This window comes from Sapajus apella, unplaced genomic scaffold (genome assembly GCF_009761245.1).
Source record: "Sapajus apella isolate SASKATOON/1434 unplaced genomic scaffold, GSC_monkey_1.0 scaffold6, whole genome shotgun sequence".
Taxonomy (NCBI): domain Eukaryota; kingdom Metazoa; phylum Chordata; class Mammalia; order Primates; family Cebidae; genus Sapajus; species Sapajus apella.
Window position 1 is genome coordinate 73,388,260 of NW_022436946.1, and position 27,112 is coordinate 73,415,371.

The 27,112-nt window shown below is 35.9% G+C and overlaps 1 protein-coding gene across 6 annotated transcripts in view; it reads left to right on the plus strand.

Annotated features, from left to right (window-relative positions):
• COL12A1 (collagen type XII alpha 1 chain) overlaps positions 1–27,112 on the plus strand; it is a 121,740-nt gene that overhangs the window by 72,162 nt on the left and 22,466 nt on the right. For all 6 annotated transcript variants that reach the window (XM_032275495.1, XM_032275493.1, XM_032275498.1 and 3 more), the window contains 18 exons: positions 986–1,128; positions 2,097–2,226; positions 2,835–2,977; positions 4,635–4,764; positions 6,578–6,697; positions 7,762–7,908; positions 8,656–8,772; positions 8,932–9,078; positions 9,610–9,684; positions 11,697–11,836; positions 14,035–14,158; positions 14,322–14,465; positions 15,950–16,114; positions 17,693–17,731; positions 17,827–17,965; positions 19,996–20,138; positions 20,730–20,839; positions 24,982–25,131. In XM_032275495.1, the coding sequence (XP_032131386.1) occupies positions 986–1,128; positions 2,097–2,226; positions 2,835–2,977; positions 4,635–4,764; positions 6,578–6,697; positions 7,762–7,908; positions 8,656–8,772; positions 8,932–9,078; positions 9,610–9,684; positions 11,697–11,836; positions 14,035–14,158; positions 14,322–14,465; positions 15,950–16,114; positions 17,693–17,731; positions 17,827–17,965; positions 19,996–20,138; positions 20,730–20,839; positions 24,982–25,131 (2,306 nt within the window). The remainder of the gene's footprint in view (positions 1–985; positions 1,129–2,096; positions 2,227–2,834; positions 2,978–4,634; positions 4,765–6,577; positions 6,698–7,761; positions 7,909–8,655; positions 8,773–8,931; positions 9,079–9,609; positions 9,685–11,696; positions 11,837–14,034; positions 14,159–14,321; positions 14,466–15,949; positions 16,115–17,692; positions 17,732–17,826; positions 17,966–19,995; positions 20,139–20,729; positions 20,840–24,981; positions 25,132–27,112) is intronic.

A 27,112-nucleotide genomic window follows, 5' to 3' on the forward strand; every position in this document is an offset into this window, starting at 1 on the left:
GATGATGTTATTGGCTAAATTAGAGTTTGGGATTAGCACATGAATTTAATTGGTAGGTTTTTCTAAGTTCCTACTGGGACAGTTAATTGAGAACTGGGTATATCTTATTCTTCTCCTTTTGCCTTTATGCACACATATGTTCACTGCAGCACTGTTTACAATATCAAAGACCTGGAATCCACCCAAATGCCCATTGATGATAGACTGGAAAAGGAAAATGTGGCACATACACACCGTAGAATACTATGCAGCCATAAAAAACGATGACTTCATGTCCTTTGTAGGGACATGGATGAATCTGGAAACCATCTTTCTCAGCAAACTGAAACAAGAACAGAAAATCAAACACCACATGGTCTCACTCATACATAGGTGTTGAACAGTGAGAACATATGGACACAGGGAGGGGAGCATCACACACTGGGGTTTGTTGGGGGACTAAGGGAGGGACAACGGGGGGTGGGCAGACTAGGGAGGGATAACATAGGGAGAAATGCCAGATATAGGTGACAGGGTGATGGAGGCAGCAAACCACACTGCCATGTATGTAGCTATGCAACAGTCCTGCATGATCTGCACATGTACCCCAGAACCTATAAGTACAATAAAAAATAATAATAATAATAATAAAAAAAGAAGGTAGAACCTTAGAAATATCTCTTCTTCCTCTCTCCATTACCTATGTTAGAAAACTGAAACTAGTTTTTCTATTTCTTTTCCCTGTCCCATGACCCTTTATAGGCAATCCAGTTCCACCACTTTTACTAGCTTGTTTTTAATTGAATACAATGTTGCTTCCATATAGACAAAGGCCATACTTGGTAACTTCAACTAAATTCGGATTTGGAGAGTTTTAATCTGCCTTTGTGTGTGGGTAATTAGAAGCATAAAGAAGATAGTATTTTATCCTATTATAGAATGTAGGTTCTGGAAAAGTGATATATAAACAGACTTAATAAATAGATGTTGGCCTTCATTTCCTTAGTGATGAGAGGAGTGGCAAGAAATGTCCAAGTGTACAATCCTACACCCAACAGCCTCGATGTTCGCTGGGACCCTGCACCAGGACCTGTGCTGCAGTATCGCGTTGTGTATTCCCCTGCAGATGGCACAAGACCCTCAGAATCTGTAAGTAATTTTGTCACGGAAACTGTATTTCCTGATGAATGCAGTCACATGTTTGTGTCATGTTTGACACAAACATGTGACTGGGAGACCACAAACCACAAACATGCCAATGTATAATACTTAAATTATTGTTTTTGATGACTTGAGGCAGGCGTATTAATTATAGGGTTAATAAAAATAAAAGGAATATTTGGGGAAATGTAAATTAGCTAGATGAGTTAAAGCCCCTAGTAATAAATGTGAATCATTGCTAGAACTTGTTAATACGTCTTTGTTATGAAAATATTTTAAAGCTTGGCTTTACTGGTTTTTACAAATTGCTCAATCTATCTTTAATTCATAACATTATTCAGTTTTGTAAGTACACTAACAATTTAGAAATCAGAAATTGCTAATTTGAATAAGGATAGTATCAGAATACCTAAGGGAAAGTAAATTTATAAACTAGTTTATAAGTCTTTGCAAAACTAAACAATGTTAACAAAGATAAACAAGTGATAAACAATACATGCATTTGGTAAGAATATTGATTTTCATGTCCGTGTGTGGTAGGACATATGAAGATGACTTTACCTGTATGCATTGCATGGAGTCTCTATTTCAACACAACATTTTCCCCATCACAAATGAGAATCTCTTTTCTTGTATGTATTTAACATGCAGGATTTTTTTTTGGTAAATATCATGAGCCTTCCATGTTATATTTGAGAATCTTTATAAGAAACATAAATGGAAATAACTGAAGCTACTAAGGGTCAAGGATGAGATCACCTTTTTTGGAAAGGGAATTTCTGAGGACAAATTTCGTCTAATGATATGGACTGGGCGGATCTCATAGGGAAGCATAGTTGGCTTCTGATATATCTGGGCCCAACATTTTATTATAAACACGATTGTGATGACTGACTGAAGGCTTGGTAAGCATTTGAGTTCTTGTGAGGCAGAATTTGGCATTTCCTTCCCTGCAGATAGTGGTGCCAGGAAACACGCGCACTGTGCATCTGGAGCGGCTGATTCCGGACACACTCTATTCCGTGAACCTTGTGGCTCTCTACTCTGATGGAGAGGGAAATCCCAGCCCTGCCCAGGGCCGAACGCGTGAGGCAGAAATCCTTTCTCCATTCCATTCCCTTGTAGCTACCTTGGCAGGGCTTCTCTGATTGAGTGAGTCGGGGGATGGGGGTGGTGAGAGATGGGTGCTTTCTGCCTGGGATCCCCTGCATTCACATTCCAGGCGAAAACACTGGGTCCGTGACTGTTGTTTGTGTGAAGTGAACTTCATCTGTTCATTTTCTCATTTGGAACATGAATTAAGGAGGGGTTCCTCCCCTTTTTCCCTTCTTCTGCCCTGCATCTTTTTTCCCTCTTTCTATCCTGCAGTGAGTCTTCTTACCAAATGGGGACTTTGGAAATGTGAGGGTTTAGTTTGTATGCTTTACTGAATAGGTATAGTGGTTAAAATAATTTTCTTTTGTCCTAGTCTACCTTTCAAACCTAGCTCTAGGTTGATGAAAGTTCAGCATGTAACCATAGCTCTGGAATATACTGTTTACGATTTCACACTAAAACCATAAATGTGTATTTTATTATAAGGGAGTAAACATCTTAGACAATGGTGAATGAAACACTTGCAAGCAACCCCCTTAATCTGACCTAGGTAATGCTCACAGGCAGGCAACAAACTCTATTGTATTTTATTTATTTAGTGCCACGGAGTGGACCAAGGAATCTGAGAGTCTTTGGTGAAACAACCAATAGCCTCTCGGTAGCCTGGGATCATGCTGATGGGCCAGTTCAGCAGTACAGAATCATCTATTCTCCCACTGTTGGTGATCCAATTGATGAATATGTAAGTCTAATACTGATTTATTGGCACACTTTATCATCTTAGCTGAATGGAGAGTGAAATTAAACGTCTTGAGAAGTATGCTGTGATTATAGTTGAGTCCTTGATACTCACACTTTATAATTTTCTCTGACATGACTCGGGGACCACCCAAATGTGCATAGTCTTTCTGGCCTCCCACAGCACAGAAAAGCAATGTCTTTGGGCTCATTTTTATTCTAAAGATAGATAGAAAAACGATCTTATCGCATGATTAACTGAACATTTTTAACCACCTGATTATACCACAGGAACCAAATCTAGTGAAATATGATGCCTATCATTCTGGAATGTCTAAGTTAATATTCAAATTATGTATTTATCCAACTCTTACCCTTTCCTCAAATCTAATTCCTCTGCAATGTCTTCCTTAAATATTCCAGTGTTAATGGATCTCTCTTTTGTTTAAACTTAACATTTTGCAGTACACTTTAGTTTTGGAATATACATGCTCTCCTATTAGCTTCAAATTTTGTGAGTGTCATAGTTTGTCTTTCCAGAACCAAATTCAAGTTTCTGGCAGCTTCCTCATAGCCCTCACTGTGCGCATCCATTTGTTATGAGTGAAAAAATGGAAAAACTAACTACTTTGTTTGAAATTTAGTGATGAATTGCTGTGATATACTTGGAGAATATTGCACAAGATGTTGATTGTAAATTAGGTCTGTGTTTTGCCATCTTTTTACCACATAGATCATCTTAGATAATCTCCCTCCATGAGCCCATGTGTTGAAATGTTTCATCTACTTGAACTTGATATAGTAACCTTTAATTCAAGTCCCTATTTTTATTTATAAGAAACACATGTAACTACTACTTATAGTTTCTGATCAAAATGAGATAAACAGTACTACTACAATTAGTTTGCCAAAGCAGAGAAACTCACAGTTAGTGTTTGTTCAGCCTTGCCATGGACAAATATGCAATTTACCTTTACTTTCTGAAAACATTAAAAACATAATCTATCATTTGTAGTTATAGGACTCCAGGCCAGGATTCACTGGGATACCTTATCCGTGTTGTCTGTAGAAACAAAGCATAGGTTTAGAAAAGAGATTGAGATGTCTGGTTTATTTCCTCTTCAAAGAGGTAGTTGAATATATTCCCATCCTTTTCAGCTAACTAGTATCAGCCAAACTGATATTTTTGAGGGCGAAAACTGAGTCAATTTTTGCTTACCAGTGGATTCCCTGTAGCTAATACCTGTCCCACTGTGCCTGGTCCACAGTGGGTACTGGGTACATATTGGTACATGAAAATGGAACATGTAATGATGAGATCTGAAGAAACAAACTTACTACTGAGGGCTGCAGTACACAATAAAGTGTTCTAAAGTGTTGTACATGGTAATGCTTTTAATGCAATTTTCTTAGGAGATGTTAAGTCACATGGCTGTTAAGTGGCTGATCTGGGATTTGAACCCAGATCTGTCTGACTGTAAAACCACTCTCCTGTACTGGAGAGAAGCAGTGAAGATAGCTTGTCTTGTCATGAGCATTGTGCAACGAAAATAAAATATGAAAAAAACTATTACTGTTTATGGGAGTACATAATACAATATTGTCTTTTGATCTGGAAGTCTTCTAGATGGTAATACATTTATAATTTAACTTCCTTGTAGACTACAGTTCCAGGCAGAAGAAACAATGTAATGCTACAGCCCCTGCAATCTGATACGCCATATAAAATTACTGTTATTGCTGTTTATGAAGATGGAGATGGTGGCCATCTAACAGGAAATGGAAGAACTGGTAAGTGTTTTATACCCCTCCCCGCTTTTTTTTGCTTTGAAGTTGTTAAGATCTTAATGTTACTTTTATACCTTTTAAAACCTTAAAATTTTGTCTTCACCAATACATCTTGAATGCCACACTATTAAATTTTGTCAAAATGATGACATGAAAAGAATTTGTTTTTAACTTTTTAAAGGTTCACTAAGAGAAAAAAAAGAAAACAATCTACATAGTTTTATTTGCTTGAGATAGTTTTATTTCTTCTTTGGAAAACCATTGCATATTCTCTGAATAATGTTTCAATTTTTTTGGTGTCAGTTAAGGCTATAACTGTTAAGGCAATATAGTATCAGTAAGAAATATTCCATTGTGTTTGAATCTTGTCATAAATACAGAAGTGAGATGATCAGCAATCATTTTCTGTCTACAAATTTATCTTTTTCTGAAAAAGAAAAATATATTTTTTTAATTGTACTAAGCAATTTACAAAGAATTTTCAATGTTCAGATCCCTTTTTATGCTATATTGGTGGTAATTTTTTAGGGTTTAAAAATTCTCTAATGTGGTTGCTTGCTACAGTCACCTGAGGAGCTTTAAAAATACTTATTCCTGGGTTCCACTCCCAGATATACTGATGTAGCTGTGTGAGGCGTGGGCTGGACCTGCTGATGTCCTAATTAATGTGCAGCCATGGCTGAGAGCCACTAGTTTAGCATAAAGGTAGGATGAACTCTAGGTCTGAGTTTTGTTACTGGTAAATATTGACATTGCTCTTTTATAGTTCATTCACCACAAGTCTACTTAAGTAACATGACTTCAGGATTCTTTCTGCAGTTACTTGCCAAAAGTCTCTTGGTGCTTAAATGATCTCGACACCATTACAGAATTCGAAGAGGTGACATTTGAAAGCTCCTAAGGGAAATGTACGACTAGAGTTGACTCAGCTCAGTCTCTCAAGGTCAAGAATCTGTGTTTATTGATATTGTTTTCTATAGGACTGAGTCAATGGACACTCACATGACTTTAGATGATTTAACAATCTCGCTTTTTGAATTTTCTCAGGTTTTAGCTATATTTTGGGACTTTCCTGGGGAAAATGGCATATTTCAGAATCTCGTTATCAAAATGGGCCTTTTTTTTCTTTTTTATTAGATCTTGAATTTCCCAGGAAGGGCCAAAGTCATATTTTGTTTCTCTTATAAAAAAGAAGTTTTTCAAGTTGGATTTGTTGTTTCTGTAATGCTATGATTAGTAAACTCAGCAACTACTTAACACGCTAACTGAATGGCATTGATTTTACAAGTTATGGGCTTGGGGACAGTATCTCTGGAGGCTTAAGGATTTACTTTAGGCCGTACTGGTGGAGGATAGAGAGGTACAGGAAAAAAACATTATTTTAATTAGTAGGTAGCTGTGTGGTTTTGGGCAAATCATATCTTAAGTATTTGATGAAGTGATTGGACTAGAGAGTCTCTAAATTACTTTCTGGTTCTAACAACCTATAATCTATGGCATTCTAAAAAGGATTTGAGATCTCTTTTGTTTTCTATAATTCTGAGTCATAGAACATTCCAGCTCTGGATGCTGCTTCCTGCTGAGAAGGCTCTTCTGAAAATCACTAGTTCTTGAGTCCATTTGAGTTGCTGTTTAAATTTGGAAAACTATTAAGCATTTTTGAATATTTAATGTCTTTTAATTGTTTTCTGGATAAGGCATTATGGAATATTATGAAATTGCTTCCACTGGGCTTTCCTGTCAATATTTTTAAAGTTCTGTGCTCTCCCTGTGTGCCAATAAAAGGTCAGTAATGTGTGTCAATGTTTGTTTGCAGTTGGACTCCTTCCTCCTCAGAACATACACATCTCTGACGAATGGTATACAAGATTCAGGGTGTCCTGGGATCCTTCACCCTCTCCAGTTCTTGGATACAAAATTGTATATAAGCCAGTGGGTAAGGAAGTGCCTTTGTCATCACTGAAATGCTTTGTAAGGTTATTTGCATGAGGGTATTTTCTCTTTCATCCCTCACTATTGGATTCTCCTGAGAGTTCGGATGTCACATTAAGTTTCCTGTCACCAAAGGCAATGTTTCTGGAAATAACATTTTAAGCCAATCTTCTAAAGTATCATTGTTATTATAGGTGTAGATGAGATTCTTATTAAATTTCATGATTAAAAAGTTTGACCTCGTTCATAAAATTGCACAAATCAAAGATGCCTGTCTTCAGACATGCTATATGATCATGAAAGAATGCATGTTTCATCAGTATTCCTCTGTATTGTTCCCAGTATGCCCACGTATTATTTCATGTTGGGCATGGATCCCATGCAGTTTATTTATGTAACCTTGCTTTCAAATCCCCACTGAAAATTTACCTAAATTAATATCACCTTGATTAAATTATTTGTTATTTTTTTGTTTTGATGTTCTATCTGTATGCTTAGTAAAACTAGAAGAAAAATGCTCTTTGTACCAAATTTGTTAGGGTATCTCCCATATATCTAGGAAGAGTATGAACTAGAAAAAAAAAGAGAGAAGGCAAGAGAAAGGAAATAAAATGTGAATCTTTGTAAGAAATAGAAAGAGAACTTGAAAAAGAAAGTGGGGCTGGTAACTAAGGACTTTTAGCAGCCAAAATATGTGGAATGAGGTCCAAGATAGAAATTCTTAAAAAAGTGTCAGTTGAACACCTACTGTATGCAAAACACTATGCTGGCAAAGTAGGGCTTGAGAAAGAAGTTTGAGAATTCATTCTTTAAAGAAACATTGACTATATACCTACTATATTCCAGGTACTGTGCTATGCTTTGAGAATAGGAGGGTGAAGAATTCAGTCTCTGCTTACAGTTTTATATTTACTATATGATGTAGCATGTGCTTCAGTGAGTAAATGCGTGAGGACTATGGAATTAATGGTGTTCATACTACCCTTTGACTATAAGATCTTTAATTTTAAGCAAAATTTAACGGTAGTGATGGCATATTTCCATGTATTTTTGTGGTTGTTAATAAAGGTTCCAATGAGCCCATGGAAGCCTTTGTTGGAGAAGTAACATCATACACCTTACACAACCTCAATCCCAGCACCACCTACGATGTGAATGTTTATGCTCAATATGATTCCGGACTCAGCGTACCCTTGACAGATCAAGGCACTACATGTGAGTCATGAATATTTTCATGGTTGTAAGAAAAAGTGTAGTAGGAATTATCAGGTCAGCCTGTTTTAATTTTACCATTTCTGAACATACACATGTTTCTTCAGCATTATATAGGCAGGCTATTTTGTGTCTGGTTACTGATCCAAATAAATAAATATTATAATTGAGTATATAAAAATGTATGTGATGAGAAATTTATGTGTATTTCACATAAAATATTGTATTTTGAATTTTAAAAGATAAAAATTATAGAAATTGTCATTTAATCCATGAATGACCTGCAAAATGAGATCTGTGGTGCTACTTAGTTTTTCTGACATTTGATATTAAGATATATATTAACCTAAATCCATTGATTTAATTTGACTTAATTATTGAATCATTATTAATGATTCAGTCCACATATTTTAATGTCACCATTACTTTGATAATTATTTAACAACTTAGCAGATATCCTTTTAGAATTTTTTTTTATTATTTTCCATAAGATGTTTTTGAAATTCTTAGTTTTGAGAGAGACTATATGGAATTTCCTGAACTTGAAAATCAGTGATGGAAAGGGAGGTCTGTTTTGGCAGTACAACTGTTTTCAGATATGGTTCATGTATGTTTCTTATAAGGAAACATATTAAGATTCTGAACTTTTTTTCAGCCACAGTGAAAGTTTGAAAATTGTATTATGATTAAAAGTATACCTTTTTTTGCTTTAATTTACAAAATAAATCTCTTTCTTTCTTTATTTTGTAGTATATTTAAATGTAACAGATCTGAAAACTTACCAGATTGGGTGGGATACATTCTGTGTCAAATGGTCACCTCACCGGGCAGCCACGTCCTACAGATTAAAACTAAGCCCTGCAGATGGTATGTGTGTACAAAAGAAAAAAATGTGCTGGAGCATGTCGTGGAAACCTTTTAAATTCAGTGAAGAAGATGCCATTTTGTTTATAACAGTGATATATAAAATTGTCTTTAAATATAATTGATGATGACACTGGCATTTTCCTTTGTTGTCACAATCAGGAACCAGAGGACAAGAAATTACAGTGCGTGGATCAGAAACCAGTCACTGCTTCACTGGCCTTTCACCAGACACTGATTATGGTGTCACTGTTTTTGTGCAGACACCAAATCTTGAGGGACCAGGAGTCTCTGTTAAAGAACATACCAGTAAGTTTTTGAGGAACCTGGAAAGCCTTCATAAGGCTTTAGAATAGAATGCTCTAGGAAAGGAAGACTTAAGTGAATCCTGTGCAGCTACCTCTTCCAGGGGTAGCAATAATGATGGGATGATGGTGGAGTCTAAAGCTGGCTCAGGACCTTTTTATGTAATTGCAAGTTGTCCCTGTTATAGAGTTGGGGCTACTTTGAGAAAGGGCTAAATAGGAGCAAGAGATGGCTCTTGCTGACAATGAGAAGGTGAATTCTTATTAGTGAACCTTACTCGTTTGACCCTATCTGAAGGCCTTACATTTTCCCTTTTGATCTTTATTTTCTGTAGCTGTAGTGGATGTTGAATGACTACCAATGACATCAAATTTGGATGGAATAGAATTCCCAGTATGTCAGTACTGACGACAATGGTGCCTTATTTTGTAAGACTTGATTTGGCATCCAGGATTTAAATTGCTCTTAAAATTTACTTTCTGGGATATCAAATGTGTACATGCCGTTTTTCTAATTATTATTTTAAAATTCTAGCTGTAAAACCAACAGAAGCCCCTACAGAGCCACCTACACCTCCTCCCGCTCCCACCATTCCACCAGCCCGGGATGGTAAGTACAACTACGTAGGCAATACATTCAGCTGATAGGGAGTTATAGACTTCTTATTTATGCTGCATGTGCATCATTTACAATCAATGTAGAACATTTCTGATTTGTTATTGCTGCCGAAGAGTTTTTAGAATCAAAGAAAAGATTACCAGTAATTTGTTTCTTTTCATCTCTGGGCACATTTTGGCGTGAATAAAATTAGTCATAAATTATTCCAGCTCTTCAGTTGGAAGTCTCTTTCCTCAGTTTTACAGATTAAAGTCTTCCATGATCCATAGTTATATGCTGGACGTTTCTTTCTCCTATCTGCTGGCATCAGTAAGCACGTTGAACCCTTTTGGCTATATTTGCAACCTAAATCCTGAGGCTGTTGGCTTTAAAATTCCTGGCGTCCAACCTGAGAAGTTCCCTGGACTACACAAAACTAAAAAAATTTCCATTCACCACAGTTTGAAAGATAATTGTAACTTGCAGTGAACTGGTAAAATGACATACTGATCTATTAAGGTTGGTCTCTCAGCACTTGAGGACAATTCTTTAGCACTTTATCAAATTAAAGTTAAATAACTACTGGATTATTCTTTTCTCATATGCTGTTTCCAGCATTTAAAAGAAAGCATTTCAGATTTTAAATATATTTTTCTTTTATCTTAAAAGGATTTAGAATGTCACAACTTTATTAAACCTCTTATGTAAGTAAAATGAAAAATTAAAAGTGTATTATTGTAGAGTAAAATAATGATGTTTTCCTTTAAATTAGATATCAAAAGAAATTCAGTAAATAATCTTGGCTTAAAAACAAGTTTGTTTTCTTTTTAAATAGGCTTTATTTTTTAGAGTAGTTTTAGTTTCACAGCAGCATTGCAGGGATGATGCAGAGATTTTTCATCTCCCAGACGGACTGCCCTTCCCCACACATGCCCAGGCTCCTCCACTATTAACATCCCATATCCAGGTGGTACATTTATTGCAACTGATGAACCTACATCAACACATCATTCCCACCCAAAGTCCATAGTTTACATTACAGTTCACTCTTGGTGTTACACTTTTATTTGTGAAGTTTTTATAAACTAAAATTTTGTTAATTTTTTTGGATTTTTTTTTAGCCTCCAAGTCTAGATATTGAAATAAAACTATTTCTTTATTTTCTCCTCTTTTTCCCTACATATGATTCTAGTGGCTTAATTTATTTTATTTATTTATTTATTTTATTATTTTTTTTATTTGAGACAGAGTTTCACTCATGTTACCCAGGCTGGAGTGCAATGGCACGATCTCGGCTCACCGCAACCTCCACCTCCTGGGTTCAGGCAATTCTCCTGCCTCAGCCTCCTGAGTAGCTGGGATTATGGGCACGCACCACCATGCCCAGCTAATTTTTTGTATTTTTAGTAGAGACAGGGTTTCACCATGTTGACCAGGATGATCTCGATCTCTTGACCTCGTGATCCACCCACCTTGGCCTCCCAAAGTGCTGGGATTACAGGCGTGAGCCACCGCGCCCGGCCTAGTGGCTTAATTTATAATTTAAAAATAACTTATTTGCATCAAATCAATCTTTAATAATTATATTCCAAATCTCCAAACCCACTGATAGCTTTCTTTTAATTCTGGACATTGTATTTGATTTTTTCTCTCGTTTGTTGTTCAGAACTACTTGAAGAGTTCCACCAGGTAAGATCGTATCTTTGCATAATGGATCTAGACAAATGGCGTAATTCCAAAGCAGGTATTGAGGGTCAGTTAGACCAATGCTTCTCAAATTGATTGTGCATCTTAGTCATCTGGGCATCTCATTACTGTTGGTACTGATTCAGGAAGTCTGCGGTAGGACCCAAGATTCTGCATTTCTAACAATCTCCCAGGCAGTGCTGTTGCTGCAGAGCCACACTTTAGGTAGCAAGATGTTATACTACAATTAAAATTAAGTGATGTCATTTAAATGAAAGAATTCATGAGATTTGGGGCTTCCTCTGTTTTTTTCTTTTTTTTTTTTTCTTTTTTTGCAGTATGCAAAGGAGCCAAGGCAGATATTGTGTTCTTGACTGATGCCTCTTGGAGCATTGGGGATGATAATTTTAACAAAGTTGTAAAATTCATCTTCAATACTGTGGGAGGCTTTGATGAAATCAGCCCTGCTGGGATTCAGGTGAGTGTCATTTCACCAGTGGCTACTTATTTGTGATGTCTTGCCTTTCCTTTGAATTTTTAAGTAAAAATTCTTTTCAATATAAATTCGTTTTGACCTTCTTTTATTTGCTATCTCCTTTACTTATGTATTTTTGGGAGGGAATTGGGTGTAACTGATAAATAAACAGAAAAATAAATGTTCCTTTAGTTTTTATCTTTGGCTAGATGAGATTCCTATCGGAGAACTTAGGGGATTCTGACTCTAACTTCCTGCTTGAAACTTCCAACCATGACACATTTCTATAGAAGTTCATCCAAAGTTCTGGTTATTAAATTCATTGTGATTGTCATTCCCTGTGAAGTTAGAAGAATCAGTGATAAACAGTGACTGGAGTGGGTGTGTAGAACTTGCTGCCTCTATCATTACTTTGCAGATAATTACTGTGACCAGAAGAATGTCCATTGTTGAGCTAAAGGGTATTTCATTTGTTTTTTTAAAATGATAACTACCAATTATCTTGCTCTGAAATTACTCCAAATATATTTGTTGTACGGAAGTACTTAGAGAAGTTTGTATTTCCATGAGAGGCCTCAAAGAATAAATCATTGTGTAACCCTAACCTGCCTGCACAAAGCTGAGAATCTCCACACTGCACCCCCACCCTGCCCTTGCACCTCCCATGGACTTAGGAACACTCACGTCCAGTAGCTCTAAACTATTTTAGGTGGTGTTCACAGACCTTTCTGATAATTGGATTCAAGCTATTATTAAGTATTTCTTGGATTCTGTAATTTTGAAAACCCAATTAAAATTCCGCCCCCTCTGGTGAGAAACCATGATGGCTTTACCCATTCCATGCTTTTGAAGTATTTTGTCTGTATTGCTGCATTACAACAAATATCACTTAGTATTGTCACTATTCATGTGACTCTCTTCTATTTAAATTATTGACTCCTTAAAGCAAGACACTTTTTTTTTTTCAGTAGAGCCTTTCTCTGTCACCAGGCTGGAGTGCAGTGGCGTGATTTTGACTCACTGCAACCTCTGCTTCCCGGGTTCAAGTGATTCTCTTGCCTCAGCCTCCCCAGTAGCTGTGAATACAGGCACGTGTCACTACACCTGGCTAATTTTTTTGTATTTAAGTAGAGGTGGGGTTTCACCATGATGGCCAGGATGGTCTTGATCTCCTGACCTTGTGATTCACCCACCTTGGCCTCCTGAGACTATGTTCTTTTAAAAAAAGATTCTCTTCTCCTTTTCTTTCCTATTTCTTTGGTGAATTTTTTACTTTATTTTGGCAGTTTGATCATCATTGTGGCATCATGAAAATAAGGTATTTTGAAATAACCCACAAACAATTTTATCAACAAAACATATCCTCTTTTATAGTACTATACTAAATTTCAAATCCTCAATCCTCTGGACATTGATCCAACCCAAGAAGTGTAAAAATTCACCCTAGTTATATTCTTAATTTAATGTGGTTATATTCTTAATGTGTCAACAAGCAAGCTATTTCTTCATCCTGTTAGGAATTTGTATTTCTAACAAAAAATAGCTACCATATTTTATTAACTTCTATGCACTACTTTGTAGACAGGATTATTAGTCTTTAAAACAACCCTAGAAGGTAGCTATAGTTATCCTCCTTTTACTGATAAAAAATCCATTGTCACACAGCTATTAATTGCCAGAGCTGGGATTTGAGCCCAGGGAATCCTGAGTCTGAAGCCTGTACTTTTTCCACTAAATCCCATTTTCAGTGAGTTTGTGATGAGGGATGATTATAATCACATGTGACATTTTTATATTGCTGTAAAGAACAGATATAGTCAGTGAGAAGTAGTAGTTGGCTGAGTCAACTGTTTAACCATTTGGATTTGAGATGGTGCGTTCTCATGTCTAATCCTGGGATCTCACTGCTCTCCAGCCTTATCCATCCCTTTCTATGTCCTAGAAAAAGGCACAATATGAATATGGTGTATTTTCATTATTAATGTCAATTATGACAATTTCATTGAAGATTTAAAATTAGAGAATTTAATGAGACAATAGCAGTCAGTGTTGTAATATTGGCTGTAAAGAGCTTACCATATTCTATCAGGTCTGAGATACTTTTTACTGGCCCCCCTTGTTCTGCAGCTAGAGAATCATTCGAAGATTGAAATATAAAATGAGATGACTTAGGCTCACTGCCAAACCCCATTTCTTTTCAGGTTTCATTTGTTCAATACAGTGATGAGGTCAAGTCTGAGTTCAAGCTGAACACGTACAATGACAAGGCCCTAGCCCTTGGGGCCCTTCAGAACATTAGGTACAGAGGAGGAAACACAAGAACAGGTGTGTGTATATGTAGACCTTTACTCCCCAAGCAGTTGTAGTGGCAGCACTGAGTGTATTATCTCACACTAATGTCCAGATTCTTATCAGTTGTGTGTGACTAATGGCATTCGGGTAGTTTTCACTGAGGTGACACTAAAATGTTCCATGCCACATTCTGTAGGCAAGGCCCTCACGTTTATCAAGGAGAAAGTCTTGACCTGGGAGAGCGGCATGAGGAAGAATGTCCCTAAGGTGTTGGTTGTGGTCACAGATGGTCGGTCACAGGATGAGGTCAAGAAGGCAGCTTTGGTCATCCAGCAGTCAGGCAAGCACATGCATGAATTTGATTGCACTTGCAAGTTTTAAAATTTTTAAATGTTCACGAATGATTGCAAAAAACTAAATTTGCTGATTTTACATTATTGTTCCTGTTTCACTCTGCACTGTATACCTTTGTAATTCATAATGCTAGTTTATATTTCATTATGGAATGGTTTGCAACTGCTCGAAAATGACATGGTATATTCTTCGTGTAAGATGTGGTTCAGGATTGACAAGGGGCAAACAATATTTTCCCATAGTGGCTGAAAGGCTACAGAAAGCAACAATAATGGGATGATGCTAGAGCACGCTTCCTGCCATAGCAGAAATGAATCTTGATACTGCTTCCTGTGCAAGGAGAGAAAAAGAGAAGCCTTTAACTTTAGCACATCTTTGTAGATGCACTTAATGATTGCTAAAAGACATTGCAAAGTAGGAGTATTGAGGTCTTAGGGAGCCATCTTGCCAATCAAATATACTGACAGCCTCCTGGACACACTGTCCTTTGGATTAGTTATTTATGATCATTAGAGATGAAAGCAGATCTTTTCAGTACTTGAATTAACAATCCCCTACCCCTTGCTGTCCCAAGCAGGATCTAAGATGGATATATTTTTAGAGAGAATTTTATGCATAATTTATTGTAGTAAGTTATAAAATACTTAATTACATGGAACTTGTCATCTCCACATGCATGATTCTTTGGCTAAAGTTATGAGTTATGATTAGTGCTAAGTCATACTGTCTTTTTTCAGTAGAGGTTGTTCATGCTGATCTTTTATAAAATGTATTGCCATTATGTTATACACCCTACACAGATTTTTGCATGTTTGTGACTCCTGGTAGATTTAAGTTTGGGCTTGTGAATATTTGCTTCTCACGTTACCTTATTTATATCTAAATATATTCCTAATTCCTTATGTAGCTTTTTTTTCCCCCTAATGTCAAGTTTAGCTTTTGGAGTGAAAAATGTGCTTACTTGTCATAGCCTAAACTTTCTTATTCGTCATAGCCTTTCTGTTGCCAGTGGGAGTTGTAGATTCCATTTTCAAGATATCCAAAGTTCTGCCTTTGAGCCCGAGTTTCCAGAGATAATCAGTTTCAAGAATCCAAATTTTAAAGTGAGCCCATTCTTGATGTCTGAGTCACATAAGCTTAAAATATTAATGGATGCAGAACTCATGTGTCTATCAGGACTGTGGACCTGTGGAAGGCAGTGTGTACCACATGAAGTCTTTTTGCTATTAAAATCTTCATATTTGAATTGTTAGGATTTTATCTTAGGAAATCAAATTAAATGAGTTTTGTAAACTAAAAAATAGAAAGACCTGTAAAAAGTGTATATTTATTAAAGAGTTTATGTCAAATAAAAGGACTTGCTGCATACATTAAGAAAATACAGCATCATTTCAGATAAGAATTTTTTTGCATTGTTGTAACAAGGACAGAAAAAGAGATATGATTCATTCTATAAATGTGACTTTGCAGGGTTCAGTGTGTTTGTAGTTGGTGTGGCTGATGTTGACTACAATGAGCTTGCCAACATTGCCAGCAAACCAAGTGAACGGCACGTGTTCATTGTGGACGACTTTGAATCTTTTGAGAAGATCGAGGACAATCTTATTACATTTGTTTGTGAAACTGCCACTTCAAGTAAGTCACAGTCAACACGGATCTATAACCTCACTTATTCTGAAAAATAATTATTTGGTAGATAATTCTGTATCCTTTGTGGGATCAAGTCTGTGCATAAATAGATCCTGGGTAATCACTTGAGAACCTGATGAATCATTGTTCCTATTGAGATCATGCTAAATGTATGCTTGTCAGAGTCCATTTTTAGCCTTGAATATGTAATTTCCTTATATGGAAAGTGTTTTAGTATATCCTTTTCCCACCACCACAATGCCTGTGACATTTGGTTAAATTAATCTCAGCTTAAAATTGCATTCTATGAGATGAAGGTTTTCCCCATTAGTAATCAATTGGTAGTCATCTGTCAACATCTGTGCATCAAAAGAGCAATGAAATAATGGTTCCCCAGAAATTCAGTTGGCTCCCATTTGTTTGGGTTTAGATTTTCATGTTCAGCTTTTTAACTACAGTGTAGAACCAGAGATTGATTATTTAAGTCAATTTATTCTTAACACCATCCATTAACACCATTTCCTGGGGTATAGTTTATGGAGGCAATTAATCCTACAGATTAGGGGTCTGTGGCTGGTCCAGATCCCAGATCCTAGACAGGGCTATGCTTTATAAATATAATATTCCCCCCATTAAACATTCTATTAAAAACAGAACTCTAGTTAGAGTAAACAAACTTTCTTGGTTTACTGTGAAAACTTATGCTGCAGTTCTGGAGTGGAGCTGCACTGGTGAAAGTGAGTAGAGGGCTGGAGTGGTTTCTCCTCTGCTCCAGGTAGTCCTAGATGCAGTGATGCAGCCATATGGTACCCTCAACACTGAGGGGTCCAGAGCAAAAACTACTGCACGCTTGTTACTGTTACATGGTGTTTGGTAGCCAGTTCGAGGCTTGGAGACTTGGCAGAGAAGAGGGTTGAGGATGGACAAGCTCCTCCTACCTTTGCAGAAATCTAAAATTCCCTGGGAGGGAAGGTCTTTAAATCTATTGAAAAACATGAAAAATTCCTCCTTTAATTATATTTTATTATTTTTAAGAGTACCGTAAAATTCCATTTGGGCTGGGCATGTCACGCCTGTAATCCCAGCACTTTGGGAGGCTGCAGTGGGCAGATCACAAGGTCAAGAGATCAAGACCATCCCGGCCAACATGGTGAAACCCTGTCTCTACTAAAAATACAAAAATTGGCTGGGCGTGATGGTGCGTGCCTGTAATCCCAGCTACTCAGGAGGCTGAGATAGGAGAATTGCTTGAACCCAGGAGGCGGAGGTTACAGTAAGCTGAGATTGCATCACTGCACTCCAGCCTGGGGGACAGAGCGAGACTTTGTCTCAAAAAAAAAAAAAAAAAATCCAGTTGGATTAGAGAATGTTAGGGAAATATTTGTTACGCTGGTTAATAGTATAATTTCTCCGACACATAGAAAGTGTACAAGAAATAATTCATAGAAGATTAAATTGAGAAATTATTTTAATAAATGAATGAGCAATGTCATTACTTGAAATATGTTCATTGTTACTTTCTGTGTGTATATAATTTGTACATCGTGTTGGTGAATCATACTTAAAGAACACTGTATATTGCAGGTTGTCCTCTCATTTATTTGGATGGCTACACGTCACCAGGTAAGCATTTATACTTTTGGGCTAATTAATTTCCAGATTTAAGCAATAAAAAATTAAAATATACTCCTTTTAATATTTTCGTTTCTGATGTAAAGGTTTTAAGATGCTTGAAGCATACAATCTGACAGAAAAGAATTTTGCTTCTGTACAAGGAGTATCTTTGGAGTCAGGGTCTTTCCCCAGCTACTCAGCTTACAGGATTCAGAAGAATGCGTTTGTGAATCAGCCTACAGCGTAAGTGTGCTAACAGGAGATTCTCTTTTTCTTAAGACCTGCAAAAGGTTCTTGAATCTTTGCTGACTTCCCAGAATCCTGGAACTTTAGAATTGTTGAAAGACTGCTTATGGATGACCCTGATTGGTTTTCTTAAATACAGTTGGGTTTTTCAGGTTACATAGTTGTTTGCACACAGGAGACTAAGGCTCAGGCCTCATTATTCCCGGATCCAAGAAACTCATGCTGGTAACAGATTACTGACCCTTTTGAATTTAAGGCTAGGAAAGCTGTTAAAACAGGAAGGCAATTTATTATTTTGAACATTTTTCCCTGTGGTGCAGAAGACGGGATGGAATAAGTGTAGAATGAGAGCAAACATTCTTTTTCATGTTTCAGACCTCTAGAAAATGAAAGGTAGTTTTTCTTGTCCATGATCAGACAGTTGGCAGTTTTTACTGGCTGATGCTCTAGCAATCTGTTGTGTAGCTGTTGATATTATTTTATTTCATGAACGTTTGCACCTGGGCATGATAACTGAAATCTGTATTTCTTATTCATTAAAATGAAAACTTTTTATGTTGAAGAACATGTTTGCCAATTTATGGAGAGAAAAGAATAATGAGAAATAAAGCTATTGGAAACTCAGGACAGGGTCAGAAATGATGTATGAATTATGACATACTCTGAGAAAGCTGATGGAAAATTCAGACTAAAACCAAAGCTAATTTATTTTAAGAGGCACAGATCGTATTGTTGTAGTTTGACCGCATTGTAAGTCTCTAACTCTTATAATGGTTAACCACGTTGGCTCAGAGCTCTAGGCTTTCCAGTGAGCCTTAAAACCCAGTGTTTAACTCCTCTAGTCAGCTCAACATATGATTTCTACATTTTAACTTAAGACACCCTATTGTTTTCTCAAGAGACAGAACTTTTGACTGAAAGGAAAGAATCATAAATACAATTACATAATTTTTTCACAAGCACTAATTAAGGAGGGAGAAAAATGGACTAGGTGAGAGATGAGAGTTGATGTGGAGAAAATATTATTTTTAATATAGAATATGATAAAGATGGTTCTTGAACATATAAAAGATATCATGTCAACTTACCCAGAGCATATGTTTTAAAAGCAAGATAGCATTAGTGGTATGGTATTAGGACATGGAAGCTCTGTGTCCTCTATCAAAATTCATGAAGGAATAGCTTCTTTTCTATGAGTTTATTATCTGGTTCTTTTTCTTACCTTCAGGAAGAGAGTGTTATTAAATGGCCTCAGATAGAAAACCATCAATTCCACTTCAAAGATTCCCCCAGAACAATGATTGGCTAAATTCTGGAGGGACACATGGGACCAATTTTTTGTTTTTTGACTTACAGCTTAGAGCCAAGAAACATTTCCTTTTAATTGATTCACAACCTTTTATCATCACTAAATGTTTGCACATGTATATGGCCTTCACATTTAAAATGGATTTTGTTTTTGGGAACATAATGAGCTCTGGGGGCGATTTATTTGATTTCGGGCGGGGGGTGGAATTTGGAAGTGTAAAAACTATCACTGATAGGGAGGGAGAGAGAAATTAAAATCTTAAGCCATTTTACGGTCTCATACGCCTGAGATTGGAAATTAAATATATTTAGTTGGATTCGTTCTCCTTAAATGATATCCATAGTCATAATGTTTATTATTCTAAAATTATCATTTAATTGTATAATCTTCGGTGTGTCTAGAAAAAGTAGGTATTAATAGTAGGATAAAAAACTATTTTGTAATCTCCCAGACTTCTTGACTTTATCAAATTAGAAATAATTGATTACAATTTACATAATGGGTCTTTTGTGTTTGTTCTTTTGATGCATTTCCTATATTTTTCTCCTTCTAAAGAGAAGTCAGAAGGAGCCAGATTGTTACAAATAGCCTCTAATACTACCCATATGAAATTCTGGTGCAGAGATTTAAAATAGTCTCTGTTCTTGATGTTAAAGCAATCAATTTTTCTTTCTTCTTTTCTTTCCTCTTTTTTTCTTTCTTTTGTTTTATCCAACAGAGACCTACACCCAAATGGACTTCCTCCTTCATACACCATTATATTATTATTCAGACTTCTCTCAGAAACTCCCAGTGACCCTTTTGCAATTTGGCAAATCACAGACAGAGACTACAAACCACAAGTTGGAGTGATTGCAGATCGTAAGAATTTTTATCTTAAGGCACATGCATACATAGTTTTGATTATGTTTTTCTTTTCTCTTTTTAAAAAATTTCTGAATATACATTATATATATATTTATTTGATACATACTTTTATGGTTGAACTTTTCCAAGTATAACACATCAGTAAATATTCTAATTGCATTTTATCACAACTCAAATTATTGTATTTTTAAAGATATCTCCTCCAAAAGAATTATTTGGTAATACTTTAAATAAAAAGTATACAATTCAGGCCGGCACTCTGGCTCACGCCTGTAATCCCGGCACTTTGGGAGGCCATGGCGGGTGGATCAGGAGGTCAGGACTTCAAGACCAGCCTGGCCACGGTGGTGAAACCCCATCACTACTAAAAAAATACAAAAATTAGCTGGGCGCAGTGGCAGGTGCCTGTAATCCCAGCTCCTTGGGAGGCTGAGTTAGGTGAATCACTTGAACCTGGGCAGCAGAGGTTGCAGTGAGCCGAGATCATGCCACTGCACTCCAGCATGGATGACAGAGTGAGACTCTGTCTAAAAAAAAAAAGTATACAACGCGTATGATTTAATGACACTTTTATGTTGATTGCAGCTTCTAGCAAGACGTTATCATTCTTTAACAAGGATACAAGAGGCGAGGTGCAAACTGTTACATTTGACACAGATGAAGTAAAGACATTATTTTATGGAAGTTTTCATAAGGTAAAAACATAAGATTATTTGAGTCTGCTATCTAGAAAACATATAAAGCAAATTTATTATTTATTAAAATTTCATGTTAAAATGACAGAATTATAACTATGTCTCTTAAAAATAAAATATTATTTTAGAGAATTTGGTTAATTCAAAGAGTATTTAAAATAAAACAATATACTAATCAAGAGCTAACTAGTAACATTTTGATATATTTTTATACTTATTTTTTTAACATTTGAATCATGTAGTATATATGATATTATTCACCTACTTTTCTGCTTACCATTTTGTTATGAATCTTTATGTCGTTTAGTTTGAAAAGCTTAATTTTAGTGAATTCTATTTTAATTGATAATATTTCTTCTGCTTGCTTTTTATTGAAAAGTACAAACCAGTGAAATGCAGAATAATCATTTTTATCAATCCAAAAGTGATCAATATATGCCAAAATAATTAAGATAAATGTTTATGAGATTAATTTTTATGTGACCACACTTACTCTTTAAAAACACAATTCTCTAGAAAATCTTATTAAAAGTTTTAAGATGTGTTCTGGGGGATCCTGACATCAAGAGGATAGTAGAAACTTTTTTTTTCAGGTTTCTAAAGGACAATTAGTTGAAAAATAAGAAGGACTTCTTACTTAGAAAATACCGAAGTTGGAAGCATTAGGAATAAAAAGAACGATCTAGGTTAGGAATGGAGGTTAGGAATGGACTTTATTAAAAAACTTCTATTTTAAGTTCAGGGGTATGTGTGCAATATGTGCATGTTTGTTACATCTTGTAACAAATACAAAAATTTGTCATGGGGTTTGTCATATAGATTATTTCATCACCCAGGTATTAAACCTAATATCCATTATTTTTTCTGATCCTCTCCCTCAGGCCACCTGCTACCCTCTGATAGGCCCCAGTGTGGGTTGTTCCCCTCTATGTGTGGGAATGGACATTTTAATGGTATTTCTTCATCCATTGGATTATGTTAACAGGAATACCAGTTGTTGCACAAATGCTTAAAATTTCTCCAGTGTAGCATGCAAAAAGAATAGCCCTTATACATAAAAGACAGCTGTTTCCAGTTCGAGCTGATTCTCAAGTGAAAACTGAAGAAATTTCTTCTACTTGAGTAGATTTAGCAGTATTTCTTACTGTTTCTACTCCTGAGGAATCTTTTTTTTCTTTCCAGAATGTTGTTCTTATTCATTAATCAGATTTTTGATAAGGATGGTGAAGGACTTTCCCCGTCAAACTCAAGGAGGCTTCCATGTGCACATTAGTGACAACCAAAAAAAAAAAAAAAAGGAAAGAAAAAAAAATCTCTGAGTACAATGGTATATCTACTTAAAGGTTTATAGACCTCCATAGTGAACTGCAGTAAAATAAATGCCTCATTGGCAAAGCAGATTCTAGTTTGGCAAGTGTTACTGGTTTCAACTGATCCTTATCTGATATTAGTTGTTGAATGTGGCAAAGTTCTTATGAACTTTTTTGGCTCAGTGAAACTTACATTTGAGTAACTTGCTAAAAAGGACTATTTTTATTTTTATTTTTATAATCACTGAAGATATTGAGAATCTGCTCATCTGATAATCATTTGATAACTGTTATTTTAAAATTTCCAACTGTCATGGAATGCTTCATTTTATCTGAATTTTTTAAAAGGCAGTATTTTTTAAGAGGTCTGTATAGTCATTAATTATTGCAAACCAAGATAATTTTTTTGTGCATTCTCTTCTTTATACCATTTACCTCCCCAGAAAGATATTTGCATTATTGGGTTTTATATAATACCTATTTTTTCTCCTTACAAGCCCTGTCTTTTCTTTCCGAATTCTCTACCTTCTTTATTTTTTAAAAAAATAATCTGTCCTTCTTTTAGTTTCTCCTTTTTTTTCCCACTGTGCTCTTTTTTCTCCTCCTTTTCTTAGCCCCATTCTTTCTTTCTAAACAGCTTTATTGAGATGCCATATAGAAAAATTGTATATACTTAAGGTGTATAATGAGGTGTTCTGATATACATATACATTGTGAAATGATCTCCACAATCAAGTTAATTAACGTATTACCTCTACAGTTACCATTTTGTGTGTGTGTGTGGGTGTGTGTGTGTGTGTGTGTGTTGAACCAGTTTAATCTAAGAGCTAGCATCTTGTAAATTACAAGTATAAAGTAATACCCCACCCATTCCTTCAGCCCACTCTTATTTATCCCGTCCATTTATGTACCACCTTCACTATCAGCTGTTCACATTTTTTACTGAGCTAAGGATTCAAGCACTCTTCTTTCACTTTCCATCTACTTCCTGAATTGAAGTTTTTCAAACTTGGGGTGAGAATGAGCAATATTTCAAGAGCAGGAAATTAGTGACAGTGACAGGGAGAGGGGTCTTTGGGGAGAGGGGATTAACTAAAATAGTTTAAGGAATGACAGACAGTATTGCTTCTTGGAGTTTCTCTTGAAAAGCTTTTTGTTGTGTCTTCCTTCTATTGTTAAAAGATGACGTGGATTTATGTAAGACATTTATAATAAGAAAGAGAACTAGAATGTCAGAGTCTGGGAAGGGAGATGAATGACAAGAGGGTCCCTATTTTTTTCTACTGGTCTGGGACCAACAACACATCGTTTAGGAAATAGATAGGTTACCCTACATACTTGGCACAGTGATCTATAGATGAAGAGCCCAATCTGAAATGTAATTATGCATGTATTTAAAATGCAGTAAAACACACTGAATAAATTATAGAAAAATGTATTTATAGATGGTGTTTTTCTATGGTTAGAATTCAATGACAAGTGTTCCTGGAATAATTTTGTCATGAATTAAAACAGTTTTGAAATAATTTTTCTGGATACTATGGTTTTTCACAGGTTTGTCAATGTTTGCTTCTGTGGTTGTCCATATATGAGCCAAAAAGTTTTAGTTCTTATTAGATAATAAGTATCCTAGTATGGTGTTCTTCTTGAACTCAATATTAGTTGATTGTCCTGGGGACATTTAAACTTTATTTTTAGTAAGCTATGTGTTATTTTTATATAAAAGCAATATGTAATTTATATTTATCACAGATGCAGTAAACTTATAAAAAGTTAGTGGTGATTCCATGTGGGAAAAATACTTAGTTTAAAAAATACTTTAGAAATTATTCTTAAACTTATTGACTGTGAGCATTTAAGGGAATTTCTGTTCCTTTTAATTTGCTGACAAACTCTTCAAAGTCATCATCAAGGGCCTACTTGAATATTTGTGTGTGTGATAAGTAGAAACTCTGAACATAGCTATAAAGTCAAGGATTACCTAGGACCATTCTTTTCATTGTTGAAATACCAACATTTTATTAATTATCTATACTAACAGAGTTGTTAACATTCTGTGTGTCTTTAGTAGCTAAGAAAAAATAAATCAATATGAACTTCTTTCCTTAAAAGGAATTTGAATCCTGAATTCTATTTATTTCCAGAGTTGAATGTGCTAGTTCTTTACTGTATGAGATCTCTCTCTCTCTCTCTCTCTCTCTCTCTCTCTCTCTCTGTCTCTCTCTGTCTCTCTCTCTCTCTCCCTCTCCATATGTATACATATATATGGTATGCAGATTATTTCTGCCTGAGATTGGGGAACAACAAACTGAAAGTTGAATTCAGCAAAATTAGTGGAAGACATCTGAAGTTCCTTTGTAGAGATTATAATAATATATACATGATTTATTAACCTCTATTTGGATAGCTTTTTATAGTATACAAAGTCATTTTACCTGCTACATCCTCTCTGGTCATCTCAGTAAGAGCAGACAGTAGGAAAATAAGAAATTACGCATGTGTATGTGCATGTAGGTTAAATGGCTTGTCTCATTTCATATTATTAGCAAATGATATCATTGACATTGCCAACTGTTCTTGTATTTTCAGTGCAAGACTCTTGATTTAGGATAAGAATAGTTTAAAAAACTTTAAAACAATGTGCTAAACAAACCTTTGGAGGTTAATTAGCAGTATGAATAATTTAATCATTGCTGCCAGTCACCTTCAAACAAACAAAGAAAAAATAAAAATATTAAAATTTAAAAAAACTTTAAAAAATCTGAATTGAACTATGCAGAGTCAGCTAATTTTTTAGTGTAGAAATTTTATAATGGAAATTTATCTTTTTAGGTTCATATTGTAGTGACTTCAAAAAGTGTTAAGATTTACGTTGACTGCTATGAAACTGTAGAAAAAGACATCCAGGAAGCTGGAAACATAACAACTGATGGTTATGAAATTCTTGGAAAACTCCTTAAAGGGGAAAGAAAATCAGCTGCAGTGAGTAACGCATTTTTATTTTTTCTTGGTACCTTGTGTTAAGATTGAAATGGCATTTTCTAAACAAGTCAGTGGGTTTCATTTTATTCTATTTTTTCTCAGTGAGTTTTAAATTGTCAAATTTCTTGGTCAAATCAAAACACTGGAAGAAGTACATTGAGAAAATATGTTACGTACCGAACATAATAACATACTTTACCTACTAGAAGCAAAATAAGATGTCAAGGCACCAGGGAACACCATGTAGTCATCTTGAAATAGGATCAAATTGGAGAACACCACACAAATAGTTGCCAGCACACCCAGTGAAAGAGAATTTAGTTCCTATTTTGTTCTTCAGTGATAATTGTTAATACAGATTTGTGCAATCAGAATATTAAGCATTTGGGGACACTAATTGTGACCCTCACCAGAGCCTGCACTTGTTCGCAGAGGAGCTATTTGGCTGCCTGTCTCAGAAGGATTAGTGGAGTAGGGCAGCCAGCTGACCCCATTACTCACAACTTTCACCATCTCAGGTTTGAGGCAGTAATGTGCCAACCCCATTTACAATGCTATCTAGTAGGGAAAATTTAAATCTAAAGTTGTCATCATACCATGCTAATTAAGTTCACATTAAATGCCAATCAAAGCCAGACACCATTGCTCATGCCTATAATTCCAGCATTTTCAGAGCTCAAGGAAGGAGGATCACTTAAGGCCATGAGTTCAAGATTAGCCTAGGCAGCGTATTGAGACCCTGTCTCTATAGAAAAGAAGGAAGAAAAAAATCAGCTGGGTGTGGTGGCATGTGCCTATATTCCTAGCTACTTGAGAGGCTGAGGTGGGAAGATTGATAGATCCCAGGAATTTGCAGCTGCAGAGAGCTATGATGGCATCACTGCACTCTAGCCCTGATGACCAACTGAGACCCTGTCTCAATAAATAAATGTACGTATGTATGTCAATCAATAGACCTATTGCTCTAAAAGCAGAGCTAACCTGTTTGGCTTCTATTATTATTTTAAAAATGACTTTATTTACTTAATTTAGCTTTCATCCATGGACAGGATTTTCTTCTAAATTCAAAAGGGAAATTTTTATTCTACACCATAGAAACAATTAATTCCAATGTAATATCATTTTGGTTGAAATTCAAACCTTCTGTTGAATATTGAATCTGATATTTAAGTATAAAATTACATCAGGGCTTGGCATGGTGGCTCACGTCTGTAATCCCAGCACTTTGGAAGGCTGAGGCAGGCAGATCATGAGGTCAGGAGTTCAAGACCAGACTGGCCAACATGGTGAAACACTGTCTCTACTAAAAAATACAAAAATTAGCTGGGCATAGTGGCTCGTGCCTGTAATCCCAGCTACTTGGGAGGCTGAGGTATGAGAATTGCTTGAACTGTGACCTGGGAGGTGGAGGTTGCAGTGAGCTGAGATCACGCCTCTGCACTCCAGCCTGGGCTACAGAGGGAGACTCCATCTAAAAAAAAAAAATTGCATCAGGTTTTTAAAAGAATAACATTTTCTAAACAACTTTTTACGTTTTATCAAAAGAGATTTATTCTTAAACTGTAGAAAGATATAAGGTATATGCTGTCTTGAAATAGTTGAGGATATCAGAAAAGTTATTGGTCAACTCCTTGGTAATAATTTCTAAAAAGAAGAGTATCAGTTGTAGAATAAGTGAAGAATTGTTTCTTTAATTTGCTTTAATGTTACCTTTCTATAATGGTGGGCTCTTAAAGCGTGATTTAGGCTGGGCATGGTGGCTCATGCCTGTAATCCCAAGCACTTTGGGAGGCCGAGGCAGGTGAATCATTTGAGGTCAGGAGTTTGAGACCAGCTTGGCCAACATGGTGAGAACCTGTCTCTACTAAAAATACAAAAATTAGCTGGGTGTGGTGGTGAGTGCCTGTAATCCCAGCTAACTGATGCACGAGAATCTCTTGAACCCAGGAGGCAGAGGTTGCAGTGAGCCAAGATTGTGCCA